This window comes from Silurus meridionalis, chromosome 24 (genome assembly GCF_014805685.1).
Source record: "Silurus meridionalis isolate SWU-2019-XX chromosome 24, ASM1480568v1, whole genome shotgun sequence".
Lineage (NCBI taxonomy): Eukaryota > Metazoa > Chordata > Actinopteri > Siluriformes > Siluridae > Silurus > Silurus meridionalis.
The window spans coordinates 14,795,841-14,820,268 of NC_060907.1; the positions used below are offsets into that span (position 1 = coordinate 14,795,841).

The 24,428-nt window shown below is 35.4% G+C and overlaps 1 protein-coding gene across 1 annotated transcript; it reads right to left on the reverse strand.

Annotated features, from left to right (window-relative positions):
- Nucleotides 1-1,371: 1,371 nt before the first annotated feature.
- On the reverse strand, nt 1,372-24,308 carry cd247 (CD247 molecule). The gene is made up of 8 exons (XM_046838443.1): nt 23,775-24,308; nt 10,044-10,141; nt 7,936-7,980; nt 7,775-7,840; nt 7,586-7,618; nt 4,914-4,967; nt 4,668-4,694; nt 1,372-2,995 (listed from the first exon to the last, which is right to left on the reverse strand). The coding sequence occupies exons 1-8, from the start codon at nt 23,830-23,832 to the stop codon at nt 2,927-2,929; spliced, it is 450 nt and encodes a 149-aa protein (XP_046694399.1). The 5' UTR covers nt 23,833-24,308; the 3' UTR covers nt 1,372-2,926.
- Nucleotides 24,309-24,428: the final 120 nt, after the last annotated feature.

The following is a 24,428-nucleotide window of genomic DNA, read 5'->3' on the forward strand; positions in this document are numbered from 1 at the left end:
AACCCTGAAACGCTGCAAAATAATCAGGTTTGTATTTTTTGTGTGTAATACAAAACAAAACTTTGCATTAATTTCATATGGCTAATTTTGCTAATGTAAATTTTTTTCGATACTACTGCACTGTAAGTACTACTATAATTCGTTGTTCCTTAGTTTTTCGATTACGGCGTGATAGAACACTCTCCTCCTTCATGTCATGGAAATAGTACGTATCTTTTATGTCATTTAGCTACTATATACACCGTCTATGTATCGTCTGCTCGCTGCACTAGAGGCTAGAGCTTTAACCGTGTATTCTGCTTCGGGCGAAAATAATTTATTAGAGAAACGTTATCATTAAAGAGATCCTATTTAAGCAAGCTTAGCCTGTAGGGCGTTCCGAAAGCGAGCACTGCAGGCAGAAAACACTTCTGTGGTTGATGAGATTCCGTCAGCATTCGACATCGTACCAATCTACTGTTCGCCTCGTTCATAGCAGGTGCGCCTCGGTCCGATTTGGAGCGTTTTTCCCGACTGAAACCAGGGCGCGATTTTTTTTCTAAGGATTTTTGCCTTAATAGCAATTTGTTGCTTCAGGTTCGCTTCGTTCCCGTATCTTTTTTTTTTTTTCTTCTGCGTTCACATGGCAACTCTGGGAGGAAAAAAAGTCCCACAAAGAAAATTTTTTTATAAAAAAATACCAAAGACTTTCTCATAGTGTGTGATGTAGCACAGCCACATCTGGCTTTCCTTAGGAAACATCAATACACTGTGTTTCATCACATCGTTTATCCGTCATCTCATCCTGACACTCTGTATCATCCCAAACACTGAATATCATGTGCTTTTTTTTCTTTTCCCTTTTCCCCCCAAAAACAGCTTTTTTTCTATAGTGTATTTAATATGTTGTGGATATGAAAACCAAAGATTCCTCCTTTTTTTTTTTTTTTTAAATCTCTTCCTAAACCTTTTCTACTGTTTAAAGGATTTGTGGTGGGTTTTTTTTTTTTTTTTTTTTTTTTTAAGGAATTTAAACATTTCAAAGACAAGTTGTTTATGATCAGTTTTCTGTACAGAAAGGGCTGATTTAAAAATAAATAAATAAATAAATAAATAAAGGGGTGGGTTTCGACACGAGATCATTTACTGCTTAAGAAAAAAAAAAAAAAAGATTTTAACTCACCCTTAGGTCATGGGCATTAATGTTGTAGTCTGCTGTGTTTGTCTGTCGATAGAGTATTTTTTTCTGTTAATAATGGGATATATTGTAGTTTTGTATATACTCGTTGTTTTTTTTTGGTTTTTTTTTAATGTGTGTTATCACAATGTTATATCTGAGTTTATGGGTTTTAAAACAAAGTAAACACTGCTAAAACAACACAGACACAGGAATCATTTTTATATGTTTATATCAAGAAACAAATAAAAAAAAACATAAAATAAAACATTCTCAGTATCACAAAGAAATCTGGAATCTACAGAAGTTGACTGCTTCGGGTGAATGGAAATGTTTTCTTTTTTCCTTTTCTCTTGTCTCCCGTTCTTGTTGCTTTTGCACAATATGGAAAAGAATATACAGCACATGAAACACGTCACTTCGACGTGTTACTCAGAGCCGCGTGAAATCAACAGGTTCATTAACAAATCGCTGGTTAGGGGCATTAGCAAGAAACCCGTATCCGGTATACTCTAGTTTGCTTTCATGTACATTTAAGTAAAAAAAAAAAGTTTGCATCTGTGGTGATGATCATGCTGTATTTTTTTTTAATTATTATTATTCAAAATGTAATCTATATTGTCCGTTTGTGCACGAGTCAGAATATTCAAATGTCCTGCTCTAATTTCGTTTATTGCATTTTGGAAGATAAAAAAGATCTATTAACAGTTAAATTTTCTGTAGCAGGTAAAAAAAAATAATTCATGTTAAATGTGAACATATTTTATATATGTGTATGTATTTTTTTCATATATATACATTAATATATATAAAATGTGCTTATTTATATATAAAAAAATTTACAGTAATCCCCCGTTTTATCGCCAGGTTTATCACGGAATTGCATTTGCGACATAATGTTTAGCAGATTTTCCCAGTCTCTCTAGTGCACGATAGACCAAAAACCTTATAGGAATTGTTTTTATGTTGGAATATTGAAATTTATTCACAAAATATTATTAATTCTAAAATGAAGTAGAATGTTATACAGTACAGTACTGTATACATGAAATAGCATTTTTGGGATTGGCGTCCGTTTATCGAGTTTTTTCGTCAATCTGGGCGATTTTGTAACGTAACCACCGCGATAAACGGAGGATTATATATCTATATTTAAACATGCGTTTTTAACTTGCAGCTTCTCTGCCAGTCTTTTACTCTTGAAAAATGCAGCAACATTGAAAGTTCTAGCATTGGACACTTCCAGGCATTTGTACATGTTTCGACACAGATCTGAACTGTAACACGGACATACGAGCGAGAATGAAAGCTAGGACACGTCACTGTAATGTATCTGTTCTTATATACACTTTTGGATTGTTTGCATCGTTTAGTGGAAATGGAACAAAATCACTGCCGAATCTCCAAATACTATGAGCTCGGAAACCTTTATCACTCTGACACCCCACCCCCATCCCCCAATAATCACTGATAAACTGTAATTTACAAGTCTTGATGACTTCAAAGGGAGGGAGGGGGGAGACATCAAACGAAACTAAATGAAGAAACCTCAAATTAGGAAAATTAAAGAGTTGTCACATTGCTGATGTTATAATAATGAATTGTTCAAACTGTGACCAGTGTCAGACACACACACACACACACACACACTTACACACTTGAGAAAATGTTACCAAGATAAAGAAAAGCCAATAGGGGCTGTACTGAAGAGCTGAATAAAGTCATAAAGTTACGTGGATTCTGATTATTAATGACGATCATGCCGTCGTTTTAGCGGCGAGGAGGCAGAGGCTGCATGTGCAAGGTGTCGTAGGTGTCCTTGGTTGCCTTACTCAGACCCTGATACAGAGAGACACACACACACACACACACAGTTACTTGAACTATAAGTTAAATCAAACATTCAGTAGTCAAACTTTTAGCTCTACTAATACAGCACTCGTCCTACATTATATAGACAAAAGTATTGGGACATCTGGTAACACACTCTTACCACAAATTTGGAGGCATACAACAGTACAAGATCTCTGGATGTGGAAGCACCTTCATTTAAACTAGGAGACCCAAATCTGTTCCAGCATGAAGAGATGCTTTATAAGGTTTAAAGTGGAAGATCTTGCTATTGAGCTCCGACCTCAACCCTAATGAACACTGAATGTGAACGCTGACTGCACCCCCCAAGCATCCAAACCTCTCCTACATCAGTACCTGACTTTACTTGTGGCTGAATGATCAAAAATCTCCACAAGTGCTCTCCAAGATCTAGTGGAACATCTTCCCAGGAGAGTGGAGATCATTATAACAGCAAATAGGGATTAAATGTAGAATGGGATAAATTAAAGGTGCACATACAAATCTTATGGTTAGGTGTCAGATTTTTATCATATCCACAGGGGGAAAAGATCAATCAATAAATATCAGCCAAGCCCTAAATGGCAACATATGGGGAACAAAAAAAAATAGATATTGGATAGAAATTATTTGTATCAGTGGAGAGACTTGGATTTCTTTACATGTATAAACCTTATTGGTGATCTTTTAAAAAAAATAGTTTTTTTGAAGCCAAATATTTAATTTGTTGCCATGATTTTATCATTGTGTACAAATATTTTTCTGCTTCTTTTCCTTTTCCCTAAACACTTTACCTCAGCAATAGTAAATGAAAGAATTGAGACTCAGGAGAGCATTTGTTTCAGTCCTGCTTGTTCTCTAACCAACATTAAAAACCTTTTTTTTTTAAAAAAAAAGTTAAAAAGCTGAATATATTCATCATTTTGATGCCCCTATCTGTATATATTTGCTCAGGACTGTATGCGATAGCGTATACTAGTCATATTATATACTACAGTAAAAATATATTGGGTAATTATATGTTCCATACCAGAGGTGAGAAGCGATGAAGCACAAATACTTTGTTACTGCACTTCAGATTTTTCTGCTATTAGTATTTTACTTCACTTTTTTACTCCATTAAATTTTTGACACAAATATCTATACTTTCTACTTCTTACATTTCCAAACGTTACTTTAGTTTTAATCTATTTGGTAAAAAAATATTTTTTCTTCTGTTTTCAGCCCTTCAACCTATTTCCATTTTGGCTTTTTTTTTTCAATCTACCACTGGTGTATCATTTCCTGGCTCTCACACACCACAAACGTAGACGAGTTTTACAAAGCTAACAGTGAAGTCTGGGGTTAACGTGGATGAGACAGAGGGAGTCTGTAAACATGAGTGAGAACAGAGAGTTTCCTGATCACCTGATCGTCATCACTCTGCTCGTGTTCTACATGGTGGATGTTCAGCCTGAATACATTCATTACGTCACAACATTTTAAATATCAATATATTAATATGACGTGAGGTCCAGATACCAGCGTGACACTAAAACAGGTAGTAGTAATGACTACTTTTTACTGAAGACCATGTCAGAGCCCAAACTTAAAACACAATCTGTATTTCTATTTAAGTGAAGGATGTGTGTAGTTTTGACACCTCTGTGTGTTTACCCACCTGATAAACCTGATCATTGGGTCGGCGCTGTGAAGAGAAAGAAAAGCGCACACACACACACACACACACACACACACACACACACACACACACACATATATTAAATGGCTTTGAGACTCAACCACATACAGATTTCTGCTTTCATCATCAGTTCGCAGTCGCAGCTCAGTTTAAACCACGTGTCCGAGTGTCTCACTTCCGAGAACTTGAAAAAAAGGCAAAAAGTGGAAACGTCGATAGACTTACATCTTTCTTCACTTGGATCGATTTGTACGTGTCCTCGGTTTTATCCTTCAGAGGCTGCAGATAAATCACAAGTTGAGATTGTTAATCAAACATTTATATTCTGAGTTGAAAATGTATAATTGAAATTTTATATCATTATATTATTATTATTATTATTATTATGATATTAGTTTCAGGCATGAAGTGAAATTCTGGCATCAGTTACAGTGTTTTATTTTCTGAACACAATATCACTTTAAATAGAATAAAGCGTTTCTTCTCGATCAGAGCAGTGTTTTAATATCCAACCTGACAACCAGTTATATGGTCAAAAGTACTGGGACACCTGTTTTTTCTTTTCAAACTGTTACCACAAATTTGGAGGCACACAATTGTTTGAAATATTCCCTTAACTTGAACTAGTCATAAAAATGCCCCTGTGCACAAAGTGAGCTCCATGAAGATCTGCTTCACATGGTATGGAGTAAAAGATCTTGAGTGTCCTGCTATAGAGCTCCGACCTCAACCCTTTAGGGATGAATGTAAATGCTGACTGCACCCCAGGGCTCCTCACCTACATCTACATCAGTTCCTGACTTTACTTATGGCTGAATGATCACAAATCTCCATAAGTGCACTCAAAAATCTAGTGGAACATCTTCCCAGAAAAGTGGAGGTCATTATAACAGCTAACGGGGACTAAATGTTAAAAAACCACACAAATCTTATATTCAGGTGTCCACAAACTTATGTCCATATCTGATTGGTTAATGAAAGCCAAGACGCATCATAAGTATGCATATGGTCTTCTGATTGCTTAGTTTTTTATCGTGAGAGACAATATTAGATTTATCTTCATGCTAAATCAAAATCTAAAGTACGATAAAAACAAGTAAGCGCATGTTATATGTTACATTTAATTAATATTCATTGTATTTTGTTGATCATTTCATTAATTCTATTGTCTCTATACTGGAACAGTACTGGTAGGGGTTTACCAGTATCAGGTACAGTATCCAGGTGTCTCGGTGCATGAGCACAGAGTTTACTCTCTTTTCTATCATAATTTATTTGAATAAACTCAACTGGTTCAGACATGGTTACAGATTTTGACCCTGGCTGATAATAAACCCTGTGTACATGCACCAAGACACCAGGACACTGTTTGAAACAGAAAAACCTCCAGTATAAACACAATACAATTTACAATTTAAATGATCAACAAAATCAATGAATATTCATTATCATATCAATATTCATTATCAGACAGTCTACACCACCATCAGTAAACAGTCCATCTGTGAATAGTTGAGAACATCAACAATGATGGAACTGTAATGAATGGATTGTTGGTGTGACCCAGATGAGGATGGGTTTCCTTTTGAGTCTTGTTTCTGTCAAGGTTTCTTCTTAACCACTGGATTATACTTATAGGGACTCGTTTATGAGGCTAAAATTATATTTGGGATTTATTTAATCATTTAAAGCTGCTTGGGGACAATTTTGATTAAAAGTGCTATAGAGGAGAGGAGAGGAGAGAAGAGAAGAGAAGAGAAGAGAAGAGAAGAGAAGAGAAGAGAAGAGAAGAGAAGAGAAGAGAAGAGAAGTAAAGAGAGGAGAGGAGGAAGAGAAGAGAAGAGAAGAGAAGAGAAGAGAAGAGAAGAGAAGTGAAGTGAAGTGAAGTGAAGTGAAGTGAAGTGAAGTGAAGTGAAGTGAAGAGGAGAAGAGAAGAGAAGAAGAAGGAAAAGAAGAGAAGAGAGGAGAGAAGAGAAGAGAAGAGAAGAGAAGAGAAGAGAAAAGAAGTAGTGAAGTAAAGTGAAGTGAAGTGAAGAGGAGAAGAGAAGAAGAGAAGAGGAGAGAAAAGAGGAGAAGAGAAGAGAGGAGAAGAGAAAGAAGAGGAGAGAGAGAGAAGAGAAGAGAAGAAGAGAAGAGAAGAGAAGTGAAGTGAAGTGAAGTGAAGTGAAGTGAAGAGGAGAAGAGAGAAGAGAAGAAGAAGAAGAGAAGAGGAGAAGAGGAGAAGAGAGGAGAAGAGAAGAGAAGAGAGAAGAGAGAGAGAAGAGAAGTGAAGTGAAGTGAAGTGAAGTGAAGTGAAGAGGAGAAGAGAAGAAGAGGAGGAGAAAAAAGAGGAGAAGAGAAGAGAAGAGAGGAGAAGAGAAAGAAGAGGAGAGAGAGAGAGAAGAGAAAAGAAGAGAAGAGGAGAAGAGGAGAAGAGAAGAGACAAGAGAAGAGAAGAGAAGAGAAGAAAAGAAAAGAAAAGAAAAGAGAAGAGAAGAGAAGAGAAGAGAAGAGAAGAGAAGAAGAAGAGAAGAGAAGGCACCAGCAAGAGATAAGAAAAGCATAGGAGATCCTGCACAGACTGTGATTTGCCCGTTTTTCCTTGGAATGGAAAAAAATTTATATATATATATATATATATATATATATATATATATATATATATATATATATATATATATATATATAAAATATTGTTTTATGTGTAATTTTGTCTTTTAATTGTTTTATCATATACATTTATAGAAAACTCCATGCTTCAGACTGATTAGTTTTCACCCCTTAATTGAACATGAACACACTGCAGATGAAGTCTAATATACAGAAATGAATTATTTTCTCACTTGTTTGTTTGAAATCACAAACATCTTCGACTTGAAAGGGTTCCGGTAATGCACTGTATCTGAGAGGGGACTTACCGTATATGTGTCATCATCCATCTGCCTGCGAGCCTACATTCACACACACACACACACACACACACACACACACACACACACACACACACACAGAACGGGAGTGTTTTATAGTTAAAGCTAATTATTAAATGTATCCATCACACACAGTAAATCATGTAGAGATTATTTAAGGCAATGGGTTTGACTCACTCCACGAGGGCGTCCTGTCTCAGGATCTTTCAGACCGGCATACGTGGACTGATCACCTCTCAAAGTCTGTTTTAAAGTAAATCACGTGTTAAACGTGGAAATATTACAAAGATGATCATTAGAATAGAATAATATTAAAAGCAGTAAGTAATAAAACTCACAGCGTAGGTCGAGTCCTTCTGTACCTTTTCTTTAGGCTTGCAGCACTGATTAGGAAACAAAAATAACGTTATTCAATTCTTTTTTTGTTTAATCCATTACACAAGAACAATTGCTTGAGTAATTACTGTATGTAATATTCACTATTACAACCACAGACATGTTGCTATGAAGGGTTCCCTTTAGAGTCTGGTTTCTCTCAAGGATTTTTTCTCATACCATCTCAGGGAGTTTTTTTCCACCACCACCACCTCTTACTCGTTTGGGATGGACTTATTTATAGATTTAAAATGTTATCTCTTTATTCCTGTAAAGCTGCTTTGGGACAAAGGCCACATAAAAATATGACAAACAAAATTTCATTGAAATAATATCCCACCTGCCAAACATTTATATGAACAAAAGCACTGGGACACCTGACTTTTACGAAACGTGGTTCTTTTCCAAACTGTTACCACAATGTTGGAGGCACACAATTGTGTAGGATGCATGAAATATTCCCTTAACTTCAACTAGTCATAAAAATGCCCCTGTGCACAAAGTAAACTCCATGAAGATCTGCTTCACAGGTATGGAGTAAAAGATGTTGAGTGTCCTGCTATAGAGCTCTGACCTCAACCCTAATGAACACCTTTGGAATAAATGTAAATGCTGACTGCACCCCAGGGCTCCTCACCTACACCTACAACAGTTCCTGACTTTACTTATGGCTGAATGATCACAAATCTCCATAAGTGCACTCCAAAATCTAGTGGAACATCTTCCCATAAAGTGGAGGTCATTATAACAGCTAACGGGGACTAAATGTTCATGTTAAAAACCACACAAATCTTATATTCAGGTGTCCACAAACTTATGTCCATATCTGATTGGCTAATGAAAGTATGCATCATAAGTATGCTTATGGTCTTCCGATTGCTTAGTTTTTTATTGTAAGAGACAATATTAGATTTATCTTCATGCTAACTCATATTCAGGTATAATTGTTAGCATTCACTAATCTAAACACAGCAACAGGAAGCAACGCATTTCAGTGTGAATCAGTCATGTGTTTTTCATACTTATAAATGAAAGTTTTTCTCTACTAGAATGTCAGTGACGTTTTTTTTAGAAGCTGTGCATCGTCTTTAACCTGAATATTATGGTGTCAATTATAAGGTTATCATATTAGTATATGCACATTAGCAGTGTGATAATTTAATCTGTGTTGAATCTGTAAAATTCTCAATTCTGATTGTTTGGAAGTTGTTCATTAATTTCTATAGCAGGATTGCATCTTCTACTTCAAGACACCTAATACAATTGTGTGCTGGGGACCAAATTAAGGGTTTATATAAATGGCCTCAATGTAATATGGTATGTTTTTATAGAAATAAACAGATTTTACAATGTTTGGAGAGTTATGTTGAACTGTTGATGTTGATAAAAGGAAAAATCTGCTTAGCATCTTGCTGTAATCTTTATATTTCTTACACGAATCATGACATTACAAGTTTTCAATGACGCTGCACTTTTGTGTCTTAAAAAGTGAGACTCTGGAAACAAAACTGCTTGAATGCAATACTTTAGCAAGTTATTCTCACTATACAGGTAACAGTAGGGTTTTCATTGGGGACACCTGACTTTTCCGGGTATATGTAGTTCTGCAAAGTTAAATTCGGATATTTTTACAGTATCACTGAATGTGGAAGAATGAAATTTCCTCCTCACTTAAACTAGGAGACTCAAACCTGTTCCAACATGACAATGCCCTGTAAAAAAATCTCTCCATGAAGAGATGCTTTACAAGGTTTGGAGTGAAAGATCTTAAATGGCCTGTTATAGAGCTCTGACCTCAACTCTATTGAATGCCTTTGGGGTGAATGTCAACGCTGACTGCACCCCAGGCTTCCTCACCTCACCTACATTATTACTCGACTTCACAACACCCTTGTAGCTGAATGAGCACAAATCTCCACAAGCACACTCCAACATCTAGTAAAACATCTTCCCAGAAGAGTAAACCCAAAATGGATGTTCAAAAAAAGCACATACATTCAGGTGTCTACAACCTTTTGTCCAAATAGTGTATTTTTATTAATGTGAATGAATGAGTGAAACACGTTCTTACTTTCTCCCTCAGAAAGAGTATGGTGATCACAATGCCGTAGATCAACAGGAACACGTCCAGGACGTAGCAGAATCCGGGATCGTACATTCCATATGCCTCTGTTTCAGTAAGAGAAATGAGTCAGTGTTATATTCAGGTTGAGGATGTATGTGGCATCGACAGTGGCAGCTCGGCGTTATAGCATGAGGAAAACCAAAACAACTTCAACACCTACAAAAAAAAAAATGCCGTGTTCGGTAACACGACTTGCTTCTATATTGCAAAATTTCCTCTTTTCAGACTGCATACATTTTTGATCATGCGTATTATAATCGTTCAAAATATTCAGTGAAGATATATATAGGGAGAAGAGATATCGTTTCTATACTTTCCACTGTGGTTTTTGTGTGGAAAGAGAAGGAAAATGTATGTCTATTTACAGTTTATCTATACATCGTCCCCCTAGTGTCCTAATACAGCGCACACACATGTATTAAATGCATGAATAATCAAATATATAAGAATCTGCTTCATTCTCTCAGATGGTCAAGCCGTTTAATGGCCTAATGTCTAACATTAACATTAACACTCGACACATATGCAGATTCAGACTCATAAAACACACCACAGACACACACACACACACACACACACACACACACACATAGTCAGGCAAGGTGCAAACGCAGTATGTGTGTGATTCACTGAGCCTGCTGTGGTCTGTGTGACATGCACAGTTTCGAGTTTCTAGTTCAGTGGTTTCCTCAGCTGCAGCTCTCGCCGAGCCCAGGAGCTGAGGTGGTGTAACTGACTGCGCGCATGTGTGTGTGTGTGTGTGTGTGTGTGTGTGTGTGTTTGCCTTAGTGATAGAGTGAATGTGAGAGAGAGAGAAAGAGATAGAGAGAGTAGGAGGAAGATTGATGTGGGACATATTTACAACATACACCTACTCAGAAACATGCTGACTGATTTTTAAAAGCGATAAAACACAAGGAGTTGGTAAAGTATAATAAAAAAATGAAATTAACATCATGAACTTAATAGTTTAATATATCATATATTATAAAAATGAAGAATATGCTATGAATTTGAATGAATGAGCGAATTTTAATAAGGTGGAAACACCAACCGCTCAAGTGCTTGTTTTTTTTTTTTTTAGTTATTTTTTGTTTTATTTCCCATATCCTTATTACCTTTACCACATTATATGTACAATGTTGCACTATAAATTATTGTTTAATTAAAAAAATCATGTTTTATATTTCCTATTCATTCATGCATATTATAATTACTATTAAAATATTTGCACAAGGAGCATTTTTTGCTTTCATACCAACTATGCTTCATACCATGATGGACTGAATCACCATCCCTCTGGGGTCGCTAAGGTTTGAATTTAAGGGTGGGACACTGTCATGAAAAAAAAACCACCCTGAAATAGTGTTAATGTCATTAAGGTCATCGAAACCTGCGTTGTTTTCAACAGCTTGATCTTGCTTTTAGAAAGTCGTACCCCTTTTTTTCAAATGTACCTATAGTTTGTTTCTGACTGCAATAACTATGATCTAAACATGTACCATAAGGTTTTATGAGTATTAATTATCAGGGGGAAAAAAGAAAGAAGTTATCATGTTATATGATAATGGTTTTGTATTTCAATGAAGTAAGCAAAAGCCTTAAAGTCTTCAATCTGCATATGCAAGAAAAGTTGCCTGTTTACATATGAAACAAATGAAAAATCCGGAGTGTCACATGGCCTGAATTTTATTTTCTGATTTATGTAATACGAATCATCATACGTATAAAATCTAACTTTCCTCTGTGACCTGTATGTTCATGATTTCTCATAGATAGATAGATAGATAGATAGATAGATAGATAGATAGATAGATAGATAGATAGATAGATAGATAGATAGATAGATAGATAGATAGATAGAACTTCATTTTCATTGCACAGTACAGCTACTCAGCAATGAAATGCAGTCACATGACAGGCTGATTGTATCATTTCAGGAATGTATAGGTGTTCCTAATAAAGTGGCCAGTCAGTGTATATCATCTACATTGAATCATCTAGTGTTTTAAAGGTAGGTTTTAATGGTGCAAGAGGACGTGACAAGGTGAATAGGGAATATATAATAAATAAGATGCACAGTTGGGAAGTGTATAATTACTGTGATAAGTTGGAGTTAGATTTTTTTTATTTTTTAAAATTATTTTCATTATAATTTTTATTTATATTATTAATGTTTTGTTCCCCGCTGTCAAAACCTGTAAGCATTCCTCTCTGTTTTAATCATGCGATCACACAGTTTCAGCACAGACATTTCGAAAGCCGACGTTTATCACAAATTGAAATGGTTGCACATCTATTTTGTTGCATTTTCAGGGAATCTTTAGGTTTTTCCTTTCTTTGTTAAAACTGGACCAATACACATTATAATAAACGTAGAAATCCAAGACTATATTATAGTAAATTAAAATATTTTAGGCCAAAAGAAGGTGGACAACATTCAATTTCCCTTTCACAATATCAATGTATCTCCATTTTTCTGTTATAATGTTTCTGTCTTCACTTTTCTAGAAAGGATTTCCACTCAATTTTGATGTCCAACATTCAACTACATTCAACTTCGTGAGGTCAGGGACTTATTTTAGTTGAGGAGATCTGGGGTTCAGTTGGTGTTCCATCTCAACCCCAAAATGCTCAAAGGTTGAGGTTAGAGCTCTGTTTAGGATACTCAAGTTCTCCAAATTTGACAAACCATGTGAAAGGAGCTTACTTTGTGCAGGTTCTGAAGCCTGTTGGTTCCAGTGAAGAGAAATTATAAAGCTACAGCATATATATATAAATATTATAGTTCTCAATACTCAATAAAAAACTATATGTTCTCAAGGGACAATACTATAAAAATGAAACTTATATTTTGGAGTAGTCAATGTGCAGCTTGTATATCAGTACAGATTTACTGTCCTCTGAAAATAATTCAACATACAGCCATTAATTTCTAAATAATTGTCAACAAAGTGAAAATATCAAAACTGCCAAAGTGTCAATATTTTGTGTGAACACTATTGTTTTCAGCACTGCCTTAATCCACCTGGGTAAGAAATTCACCAGAGCTGCACAGGTTGTTGCTGGGATCCTCTTTCACTCCTCTATAATGACATCACAGAGCTGATGTATGTTAAGACACATGGTGCTTCTCCACCTTCCGCTTAAATATGCCCCACAGGTGTTCAATAACATTCAGGTCTGGACACATACTTGTCCACTCCTTCAATCACATTCACCTTCAGCTTCCCCAGCAAGGCAGTTGTCATCTTGGCAGTGCACTGCCTTTCAGTCCAGTTTCTGAATTGAGGGCATCATGTTCTGCTTCAGAATGTCACAGTACATGTTGGAATCAATGTTTCTCTCAATGAACCGCAGCTCCCCAGTACCAGCAGCACTCATGCAGCCCCAGACCATGATGCTACCACCACCATGCTTGACTGTAGGCAAGGTACTTCTCACCAGGGCATCGCCACACATACTGGACTCCATCTGACACCACAATCTCATCAGATCACAGCACATGCTCTTGGACAAGTCGTCTTGAACAAACTGTTTGTTGTTGTTTTTTAGAGCCAGCTTCAGGAGAGGTTCCTTCTGGGACGATACTGTAAATGTTTTTTATTAAACCACATAGGTTCAAGTGACTAGAAACCATTGGCCATGTTGTGTATTTACATCATATTTATGTTTTCTTGAAGCTTAGGAATATTATAGGCTTTATGTTCAGTTACAGTGACAACCAGACTTTCTATTTTACAACCTACCTAAAGTATACACACCTAATAATTAATTAAAAATACATACAGGATAACGGGGTTCCAAAAGCCTGAGAAGATATTGATATAAGATATTATTTATGCAAATAATCATTGGACATAAACAGAATGATTAAAAAAATATATATATATATTATCCAAGATGTTTTACTGCTTCTAGATCCGATTTCAAAAAATGTGATCATACAAAAGATCAGATTTTCCTTTCGTCAAATCTCTTCGACTGATGACACGCTGATGCATTTGATCAAAATTGGATACTAAGGTTTCGGATTTCAAACCTGTAACAGTTTTCATATGCACATCCATCACACACTGATCACATTGTCCCATATACTAAAAACTGTAATTCATGTATTCAGATTTTTATGATTCAACTAGTTGTTGCTAATATCATTTGTACTTTCACTGAACACTCGCTCGCACATAAGATATTGGCTAAATTTGCATATTTTAAAAAAATTCATCATTCCTTTTTACATTACTAATGAACTCAGCCTAGAGATGCTCATGTCCTCTCCACACTCTGTGGTTTCCAGTATCAGAATGTGTCTGAGATAAGCTTTTGGACACATTGCAGTGAAAAAAACAAAAAGAGTTTAACACCATGTTAATCTGATTTAAAAAAAACACACACACTTACGGAAGTGCAGCCACCTAGCAAACGAAGTTTGTGTTTAGTTTTACGAGTTTGATCTAATCACCTTTTGATCACTCTCACTAGTGCTGAGTGAGTTTGGCAGGTAGTCTGTGGTCAAGTCTTAACCTCCCTTTCAGGGCACCACAAAGGTACACCAGTGTGGCTTCACATTCTACAGAGATGACCTGTAAAGACAATCTGGATCAAATATAGACATCTGCAGATACACTTTATTGCCAAAAGTATTGGGTCACCTGATCTTTGAGCATTGCATTCCACATTTAGTCCCAATTTGCTCTTATAATTCTCTTCACTCTTCTGGAAAGATGTTCCACTAGATTTTGGTGTGTGCTTATGGATATTTGTGTTCATCAGCCACAAGAGTATTATGAAAGGCAGGTACTGATGTAGGTGAGGAGAACTGGGGTGCAGTCAGCATTCACATTCTTTCCATAGGTGTTCAGTAGTGATGAGATCGGAGCTCTATAGCAGGCCACTCAAGATCTTCTTCTCCAAAGCATGTAAACCAGATCTTCACGGAGCTCACTTTGTGCACAGGGGCTTTGCCATGCTAGAACAGGTTCGGGTTTTCAAAGTTCGAGTGAATGCAAAATTATATTATAGCATCATCTAAAGACGTCCTGTACAATTGTGTGCCTCCAGATTTGTGGTAACAGTTTGGAAAAGAACCACATATAGCAGGAAGGATCAGGTGTCCCAATACTTTTTGAAATATAGTGTACAGTACAATGCTGACGATTCGATTGTGCATGATTCAATGTTGTGTATTATTTCTTGATTTAATTTATGTATAAAATATTGGTACTGTTGTTGGGTAATAATTGATCTAATCAAATGTTGAGAAGTCTACAGTCATGTAGCTGATTCTCAAGCTGAAAAAACACAATGTGTTGCATGATGTATCAGGAAATAATCAGTGATAGGATGCAATAATACAGTCTGACACAAGTTACTGTCATAACCCTAAAGATGATTATTTTCCTTAACACATTTTCCCATATCAGTATACAGTCAGGTTTAATGCTGTCAAAAGCAATTGATCCTTTCGAACTATGGCTCCATGACCAGCGCTTTATTTTTTTCTTCTCAAAATTAATAAGGCAGAAAAACAGTGTAGTTTGTCATGTACCAAAACAAACACAAATATCGACTCTCTCTGTCCTTTTTAGCTTTATCACTGACTATAATAATGCACTGATACTGGACATTTTCTACAGATTCTAAAGAAAACTATCATACAGTATTACAATAACACATATTTTGGAAAATCTTTTTGCTCATCGTGTCCACTATAAGTGTCCCTGTGCTACTATAAAAACACAATTTTGCCATTTGCACTACTGATATGAACGATAACATGGGTCTTTACCTATACAGTGTTCCATTACTAGCGCCATATCTTTACCGTATGTCTTTTTTTCTGTTTGAACTACAGTTTGAATTTGACCCACATTTAATTGTCTCTTTACTTTAATAAATCAAAGTGATAATATCATCAAATATCAATAACATCTAATGTATTAAATCAAATGCATTACAATAAACCTAAGATTTGTTTTGTAGTTTGTCTTTATTTTGGATGAAACTATATTTTGATGTTTTTAAGGCATGTTTTTCAGTAACAAGTGCTTCATATTCACCAGGTGCTTGAACTCCTTTGTACTTGGTGTGTACAAGAATCATAATTATTCAGTGGTGAAGAGTAACAAAGTAAATGTACTTAAGTAGCTTTTTCATGTAATCGCAATTCACTAAAGTATTTCCATTGGTGGAAACTCGCGCTCCGTTTTTGAACTGGTTTTGATTGGCGCTTGGTTTATCTACTGATCACCAACATACAGTTGGTGCTTTATGGTGGGCTCATGATAATTGTCTTTTCACATAAACTGAGTCGATTAAGTAAAAAGTCTTGTGATAAAAATGATAAGAACATTAGAGCAATAATAAATCATAATACTTTAGATACTTACATTCATTTAAAGGAAAATACTTTAGTACTTTTACTTAAGTGAACGTTTATAGTGATACTTTTACTGGAGTTATATTTTACCTACTGTATCTCTACTTTAACTCAACTACATGTTTTTTGTACTTTGTCCATCACTGTAATTATTTTACAGAATATCAGAACCTTTATTCCTGCTTTTAGCTATTTACAAGTTTATTTCTCGTAAGTCTCACAGCTTTATTAAGACAGATTGACCAAGCAGGATTTGAGATTATTGTGTGTTAAGAACCTTTAATCTCTAGAAAGAACTTTCTTTGTGCTATGAAAAGTTTCCATGCATGTTCAAGGTTCTTTACAAGACCATATACTTTGACAAAGAACCATTTACAAACCTTTCTTTTTAAAGAGTATAAAAGGCCGAGGTTTTGCTTAGTATAAAAAAAACATGACTTGATTAGATGGCCTAAAGGGTCTAAACAACTTCTGTTCCTCGTCTTGGTGAGATGTTGAAGTACAGAAGCACAGGGGGTGGGAGGTGTTATATGTACAATAAAACCACCATTTTCTCGATGGCCCTCTTTAAGCTGCCGCTCGATCAGATACATCAGACACAGGAAACGTAGACACTTTCTTGCTGATGTTCATGTAAGTAGCCAAAACCACACCGAAATGTGTGCAATTCAGGTACCATGACACCTTTTTTTAATAGAAATAAAGCAACCATATGTTGCGAAAAGTCCAAGAACGCAGTATATATACAGTGCATTCAGAAAATATTGTTTTCATTGAATTTTTTTTTTTTCTCAGCCTGATACTACAATCGTTCAAATAGATTTTTTTTACTCAATAATCTTTACTCAGGACCCCATTCTGACAAAGTGAAAACAGCATTCTAGAAATGTCTAAAAATTAAAAAAAAAATTTAATAAACTAAAATATCATGTACATAAGTATTCAGACCATTTACTCAGTACTTAGTTGTTGCATCTTTGGCAGCAATTACAGCCTTACAGAGTAAGAAGGAGAGCTTTGAGGATTTTGAATGTAGGTAATGGCAACAGTCTGCTACACTGACTTAGGGCTACAGTTTGCTTCTGATCACCATCACTGCACCCCGCAACATCGTTTATCTGCAATAAATGGACAATCGGTGTAACCCAGATTAGGAAGGGTCCCCCGTTTGAGTCTGGTTCCTCTCAAGGTTTCTTCCTTATGCCATCTCGGGGAGTTTTTCCATGCCACGTTCACCACTGGCTCACTCATCAGGTACAAAATTACACTTATAAAGAACATCTTATTCATTTTTATCATCACATTATTTGTGTAAAGCTGCTTTGAGACAATGTTCATTGGTAAAAGTGCATTACAAATAAAAACGAATTGAATTGAATTCAAGTCTTTTTGGGTATGAGACAACAAGCTTTATACACCTGGATTGGATGATTTTCTTCCTTTTCATGGCAAATCATCTGAAGCTGGGTCAGGTTGGATGGGACAGTCATTGGACAGGTCTCTCCAAAGATGTTCAATAAGGTTCAAGTCAGGGCTCTGGCTGAGCAACTTTAGATACCTCCAGATATAACATTTAGAATTGAGGCCAAACAGTTCAATCTTGGATTCATCAGACTGGGAGTCCTTATGGTGCCTGTTGGCAAACTCCAAGCAGGCTTCCGTTGGTTTTGAACCAAGGAGAGCCTTCAATCTAGCCACTCTGCCATAAAGTCTAGATCGGTAAAGGGCTGCAGTGATGGTTGTCCCTCTGTAATTTAGTCAGTAAATTTTCCCAAAAATTCTCCCCAAATGTATGCCTTGCAACAGTACTGTGTCTGAGCTCTGCAGGCAGGTCCTTTGACCTCTGATAAACGGTGGCCTTCTATAGAGAGATATGTGCCTTTCAAAATCATAGCCAATCAATAAACTTGTCCACGAGTGGACTGTAATCAAGGTGCAGACATTTATCAGCAATGATCAAGAGAAATGGGAGGTAAAGGTTGTAAAGGGTCTGAATACATGTACAGTACATGTGATATTTCAGGTTCTGAATAAAAAGATTAAAAAAAAAGAAATAAGAAAATTCAAGACAATTTTAGAATTCTGTATTTACTTTGTCATTAATGGAGTACAGAGTGTAGTGTGTTTCAACACACACATACAATGTATATTTGTGTATATTTGTGTGTGTATATATATATATATATATATATATATATATATATATATATATATATATATATATATATATATATATATATATATATACACACATACATACACATATATATATATATATATATATATATATATATATATATATATATATATATATATATATATATACATACATACATACATACATACACAAACTTTTTCCCTTTCAGTTATCTGAAATTGAGACAAAACTTTATCATTTTGCCGAATCTCATCACATCACGTCATGGAGGTGTTTATGGTTCAAATAAAAAAAAAATCCGAGTGATATAATTCACTGTAACGCAGTCACACCGAGACACTACAACGCCTACAGTTTAAAAATGACACTTTCCAAAACATCAGTAGATTAGTAGATCAGTAAAAACTATTAATAGAAGAGCACATGTGTGTATCTTGTGCTGCTTTCATACGTTTCTTATTGTACGATAAGAGCTATGTTCTTAAATGGCAAAATTTCGCAATAAAGCCGGCTTACGGCTTGCTCTAAATCAAACCTGCGACTTCTACATTTTATACGATTCATATTCAGTAACTTCATAATCTGGAAGGATCAGACACTGTAAACACCATACACACAAATACATATTCCTCATACCCCAGCTAATGATTGCATTAATATAAAAAATTCATATAAACTTTTGTTCTTATAAATGCAGATTTCTGAGTATTTAGAGAATCCATACAGTACAAATATGTTTAATCTTTCTGCATTATTATTACTTATAGGAATTTAATGCTGTGGAAACCGGGTAAGTGGTGTTTCAATAACAATGTGAGGCAAACCGTGGTTTTTTTTTCTTGGTCTGTTTCTAATTCATTATTTCGAAACCTGAAATTCTACGCTTCTTAAGTGTTTTTATTTAATAATCCTTTATACAAATCGGATTAGAAATTTGATTACTTCTCAAAAATGGGCCCATAATCACACTTGGCCAGATGGAAGCAGCGGGAAGTAACGGTTGAAACATCTATTCACATCCTTAAAAAAAAAACGCCTCCAGGTGTCAATGAAGAAGAAAAAACATGTAAGACTTGTGTACTTTCATCTACTTTGGTGTTATGACGTTTACCAGGTTTTTTTTATATTCAGAGAAATTTACTGGCAGCTTATTTATAATAACCTGATAAATATTTGCTTTAAGGTTCATGACTATGATGAAATCTAGTATCGGTCTAAATTGTGGCTATTTATCTTTAAGTTTCTGCTCATATATATATTTTTTTTACACATAACCTCCGAAACACCTGTAGCCAGGATCTAAACCATGAGAAAGAAAAACTGTTGAAAAATCTTAGCTGAGAATAATAAACTTTGCTTCACAGATCATACAGCATCAGTGTAAAAACCTTGATTCCATACCTACTGTATTTCTCCTAATTCAATGGGACCAGCTACACATAATACAAATAAAATATTGAATGATGCATTAAATTTATATTCGGATTTCTTTTAAAGTTGCTTTTGACAATTTCCACTATTAAATGCACAAATGTAGATAAATGTAACTAATAAAGAACGTATAAGGCAAACCTGGGGGTGTATCCTCTTACACAAACTGATTACAATTTGAATTGCATTAATGAATAACACACATCGATAACATGATGGTTGGGTCTCCCATTTGGGGTAAATTTTCATGCTTTTCATTCCCTTTTAATTTGTTTAATATTTGTTAATGTGTCTCCTACAGTGTGTGTTTTACGTGACGTTTACCCCACCTGCAGAAATCAACACTATTATCAAAGAAACTACTGGAACAAATCACCAAAACCTGAAGCTTTGGTGTCTCTAGTCCAGAGACGCACAGACTAGAGCCCGCGAGCCAAAGTCGGCCCGTGATAACCTCTGATTTGGCATATATTAGAAGAGGACAAAAAGGGGAAAAAAGTACCCTCTGGAAAAACTATTGAAAGCTTCATGTCTCCTTAGAAGCCACTGAACAGCTGAATTAGGCATTGAATTGTATTGTGCAAAGAAATCTTACTATAATAATGCTCAAACTCAAACAGATAAAATAAATAAAACTACATTGGTTAAGCAGATTACAGTCATGTTTTCTATTTATATTCAATTTTTTTTTAAGTATTAAAATCATAAATGAAAGAAACCATTGCAAATTGAATGTTAATATAATGTTCTGTATGATGCGACATTTATATTTTCGGCCCTCAATCACGTTTTTTTGCCCTTCATAGGAAATAGTTTGGGCCCCTCTGCACTCGTCTATATAAAAAGTCACTAACAAATACAGCAAATTCCCCCTTCTGTCAACTGTTGATTTTATGTATTATATAATATATTGTTTAATCTCCAGTCTGTTCGGGTTCACATGAAGCTAATTGACCAATATGAAAACCTCAACCCCATTTTTCCCCCTCATGCAAATGTTCAACAACCCTGTAGGAGAGACTTTTCCAGAAAAATAAAGATGCTGCGTGGAAATTAAAGTTTTTCAGAGATTCTCTAAAATCACACGTCAAAGTGGAAGAGGTGCAGACCTTCTTGAAACTGAACGTGTTTACCCCTAAATGAGATTCAGTCATTTTAGTTGAGTAATAACATCACTTCAAAAGCCTCATGCTTGTAGACGGAAAGTGACCTCCTACACAGAGGTTCCTCTCCGAGCAATGCTGATCCAGGAACAGCAGTTTTTTCCATAAAAACAAACCTAAATGCATGAGAAATGGCAAGACTGGTCTTAGATCAGCATTAAAAAAAAAATTATAGTAGAGCCTAGCAACTTTTCTGCTGCGTTGTATTTCTGAAATATTCCATCACACAAAAACAATACATCATTATTGGGAAGACGTTATGATTGGACAGTTAAAGGCTTTCCAATGAGTCACTTCTTTTGTGCTAAAACAAACAGCTGGAAAAAAGATGTGTATTTTAGCGAATATATGTAGCGGTGTTATGTAAAAATTATAGTAGAGTGCAATGTAAAATTAAGTGTTAATTGTAGGTTCAATTTAGAAGTTAGAACTTCTACAGTATGTCCAAATGCACCTACACCAAAACCTACAGTTTTTCCACTTACAACCAATTTGATATCAAATAAGGTTAATAAAAAATTTTTTTACAAATGAAAATAATGTTCAGATAAGGGACGCAGTCATACATATTCTTACGACGATCATTTCGTAACATATTAAACAAAGCCGGACAACATTGTACTAGTTTTAGGGTTAATGTGCATGGGTTTAGGTTCTAAGTAAGATTTTAAATTACTCTGATGAGTGACTGAGAGGAAGTAAATATATGATTGGATATTTTAAATATAGTTAATAAATCAAGTCAAATCTTGTAATTGGTGGAAATTTGAAAAAAGAACAGGAGCTGAAATTAGGTGTAAAAAGTTAAATTATTTACACAGATATTCGATCTCAACTAAAAATAGAAAAAAAATGCTTTGTGATTATTTTGTCGCTCCTCTGATTATTTGAGAGTTTGTACTTCCTACAGGTCCAAACTTGTACTTGCGTCCGGTATATCAGTGGACACACTGTTTTTTAACCCAGTAAACTGTCCAAAAAAAAAAAAAGTCCAAACATTATTGTCGAATCTTCTGTCTGATTAATAGGCCGTTTGGGGGAGAAAAAAAAAGCTACCACACGAAAATTACCACAGAAACACTCTATTCTTTATTCGTTAGTTTAAAAATGATTACGCTTTTGGGTAACCACATTTTCTGCAGAATTTTCTCAACCCGACTTTTTTAAATCAGCTCAGAAAAAAACAAAAACATTATTTGTGTTTAGTATGTCATTTTCAAAAACTTTATTCTGCTTCATACTTAGTGTAACATGAAGTAGAAAAGGAAAGAAAAATAAATACCACATAAAATTCTTTTAAAATAATTAAGACAATTCTAAAATATATATATAATGTGAATTTATATTACTTCGCAAATCCTACATCTTTTCTTTATTTCTTTTTTTTTTTAGAAATGAAATTTAGTTTTTGTTTTTTCATACTCACGCTAATGTATTTTCAGGAAGTGCTTTTAGGTGTTAACGTCCTGTGAACGTGAGCAATTATTCATTATATGAAGTATTTTTTCAAGAACGGTTCCACAATTTGTTGCCTTATTAAAAAGAAAAAAAAGGTGTCATATAGAACACTGTGTAATGTTTGAACGTATTGAATACAGGAATCTATGGGTCACTCAGGAACGAAATTCACAGTTAAAAGGATTAGTGAACGTGAACAGCGTATCGTAATTAAAAAACTTATCGAAAAATAATGTCTTAAAAAATCAGTCTTAGTGCACTTTTCCTCTCAGACTAATGAAATTGTTGCACAACTGTTGATTGATAATTGCTGATAAATTGAAAAATATCCAGAACTGTAGATGAGTAGCATTTAACATGGCGAAAGTCTGAATAGAAATAAAACAACAAACCAAGGCCTTGAATTTTAAGGTGCTCGATAACTCTAATTTTTGAATATTGAATCACAGAAATCAGATTTTCAGTCAGCTCAAAGAAGATTCCTTATGTTCAGCAACAATTTATTTATTTATTTATTTTTGGAAAACTGTTAATGTAAAAAGATTTTAATTTCACAACTAATTATAAAATTACCAAATATTCACCATAAACTACTAATTTTTTTTTTTTTTTTTATCATTCCACAATGCCAAAATATCAAAATACCACAAGTAATAATGCCTAATACTGACATCACAAGAATTCAAGACCCTCTCGTAGAAACTTACTGGTCCGACCTACACACACAAACACCAAACAAACAAACAAACAAACAAAAAACCCTCAAGGTATACAGGTGTATCAATAATGTCTATGAACAATAAATGCGAATTCATTTCATCTGTACACTTTCAGGACAGGAATAAATGCTGCTGCGAATCCACTTATCAGGAGTTAATTTGATTACAACAAAAATGGCCGACTCGAGTTGAGCACAAACGAGGCCCTGCTGGTTCAGCGGATGTTCTGTTTTCTGGATGTATCTCGTGTTCTTGACTGAACTGAAGCCCATTGTTCCTCACTGTGACCATCAATAATTTGGACATTCACAAAAACTAATAACTAAAACAGTCCAAGTGAAGGCACAGACATGGTGAGGTTTTTACCTGAAGGAGAGATGATCAGAATCAGTAGCACCAAAGCACCAATCTTCTGAAGCCCCATACTTCCTCAGGTGATCTGAGTACCAGCTAAATGTTCACTGGCCTTTGGAGTTCCCTCAGTAATTGGAACCACAAAATAGGTCAAGTCCGAGAGATCAGAGGTTTTGGTATTCGAGCACACCGTGTTGCCTAAAGACCTCTATACACACAGCTGTGTGGTAGTTACCACCTCTTCTTTGAAGCTCCAGGCTGAGTCTGGTAACAGGAAGTGGCTCCGCCGAGCTCCACCTGGTGATGCAGAGACGTCCCACCTCCCTTTCAACGCGGGCGTTGCAGAAGACTGACGCTTTGTAGCCTACTTTCAGAGACTTCCTCTGCTGTTATATACGAAACTCTGTGGGGTGGTGAGGATCAGGAGGACAGCTGGTGTATTCGTGAGGGGAAACGAGGGTCATGAGACTTTAAGGAGCGAACCAGGGCTGGGGTCTCCCTTCAGAGCCTTCACCGCTTTGTTCTTGACTTTTTGTAGAGTTTACAAAGCAGCTTGGTACACAAGTGGTGTGAACCAAAGACTGCTAGCAGACAAAATGGCATCACATTGACTAAAAGCACCCCTGAATAGAGGAGGAAAAAAGCGACACACTTAAATCAGCGACA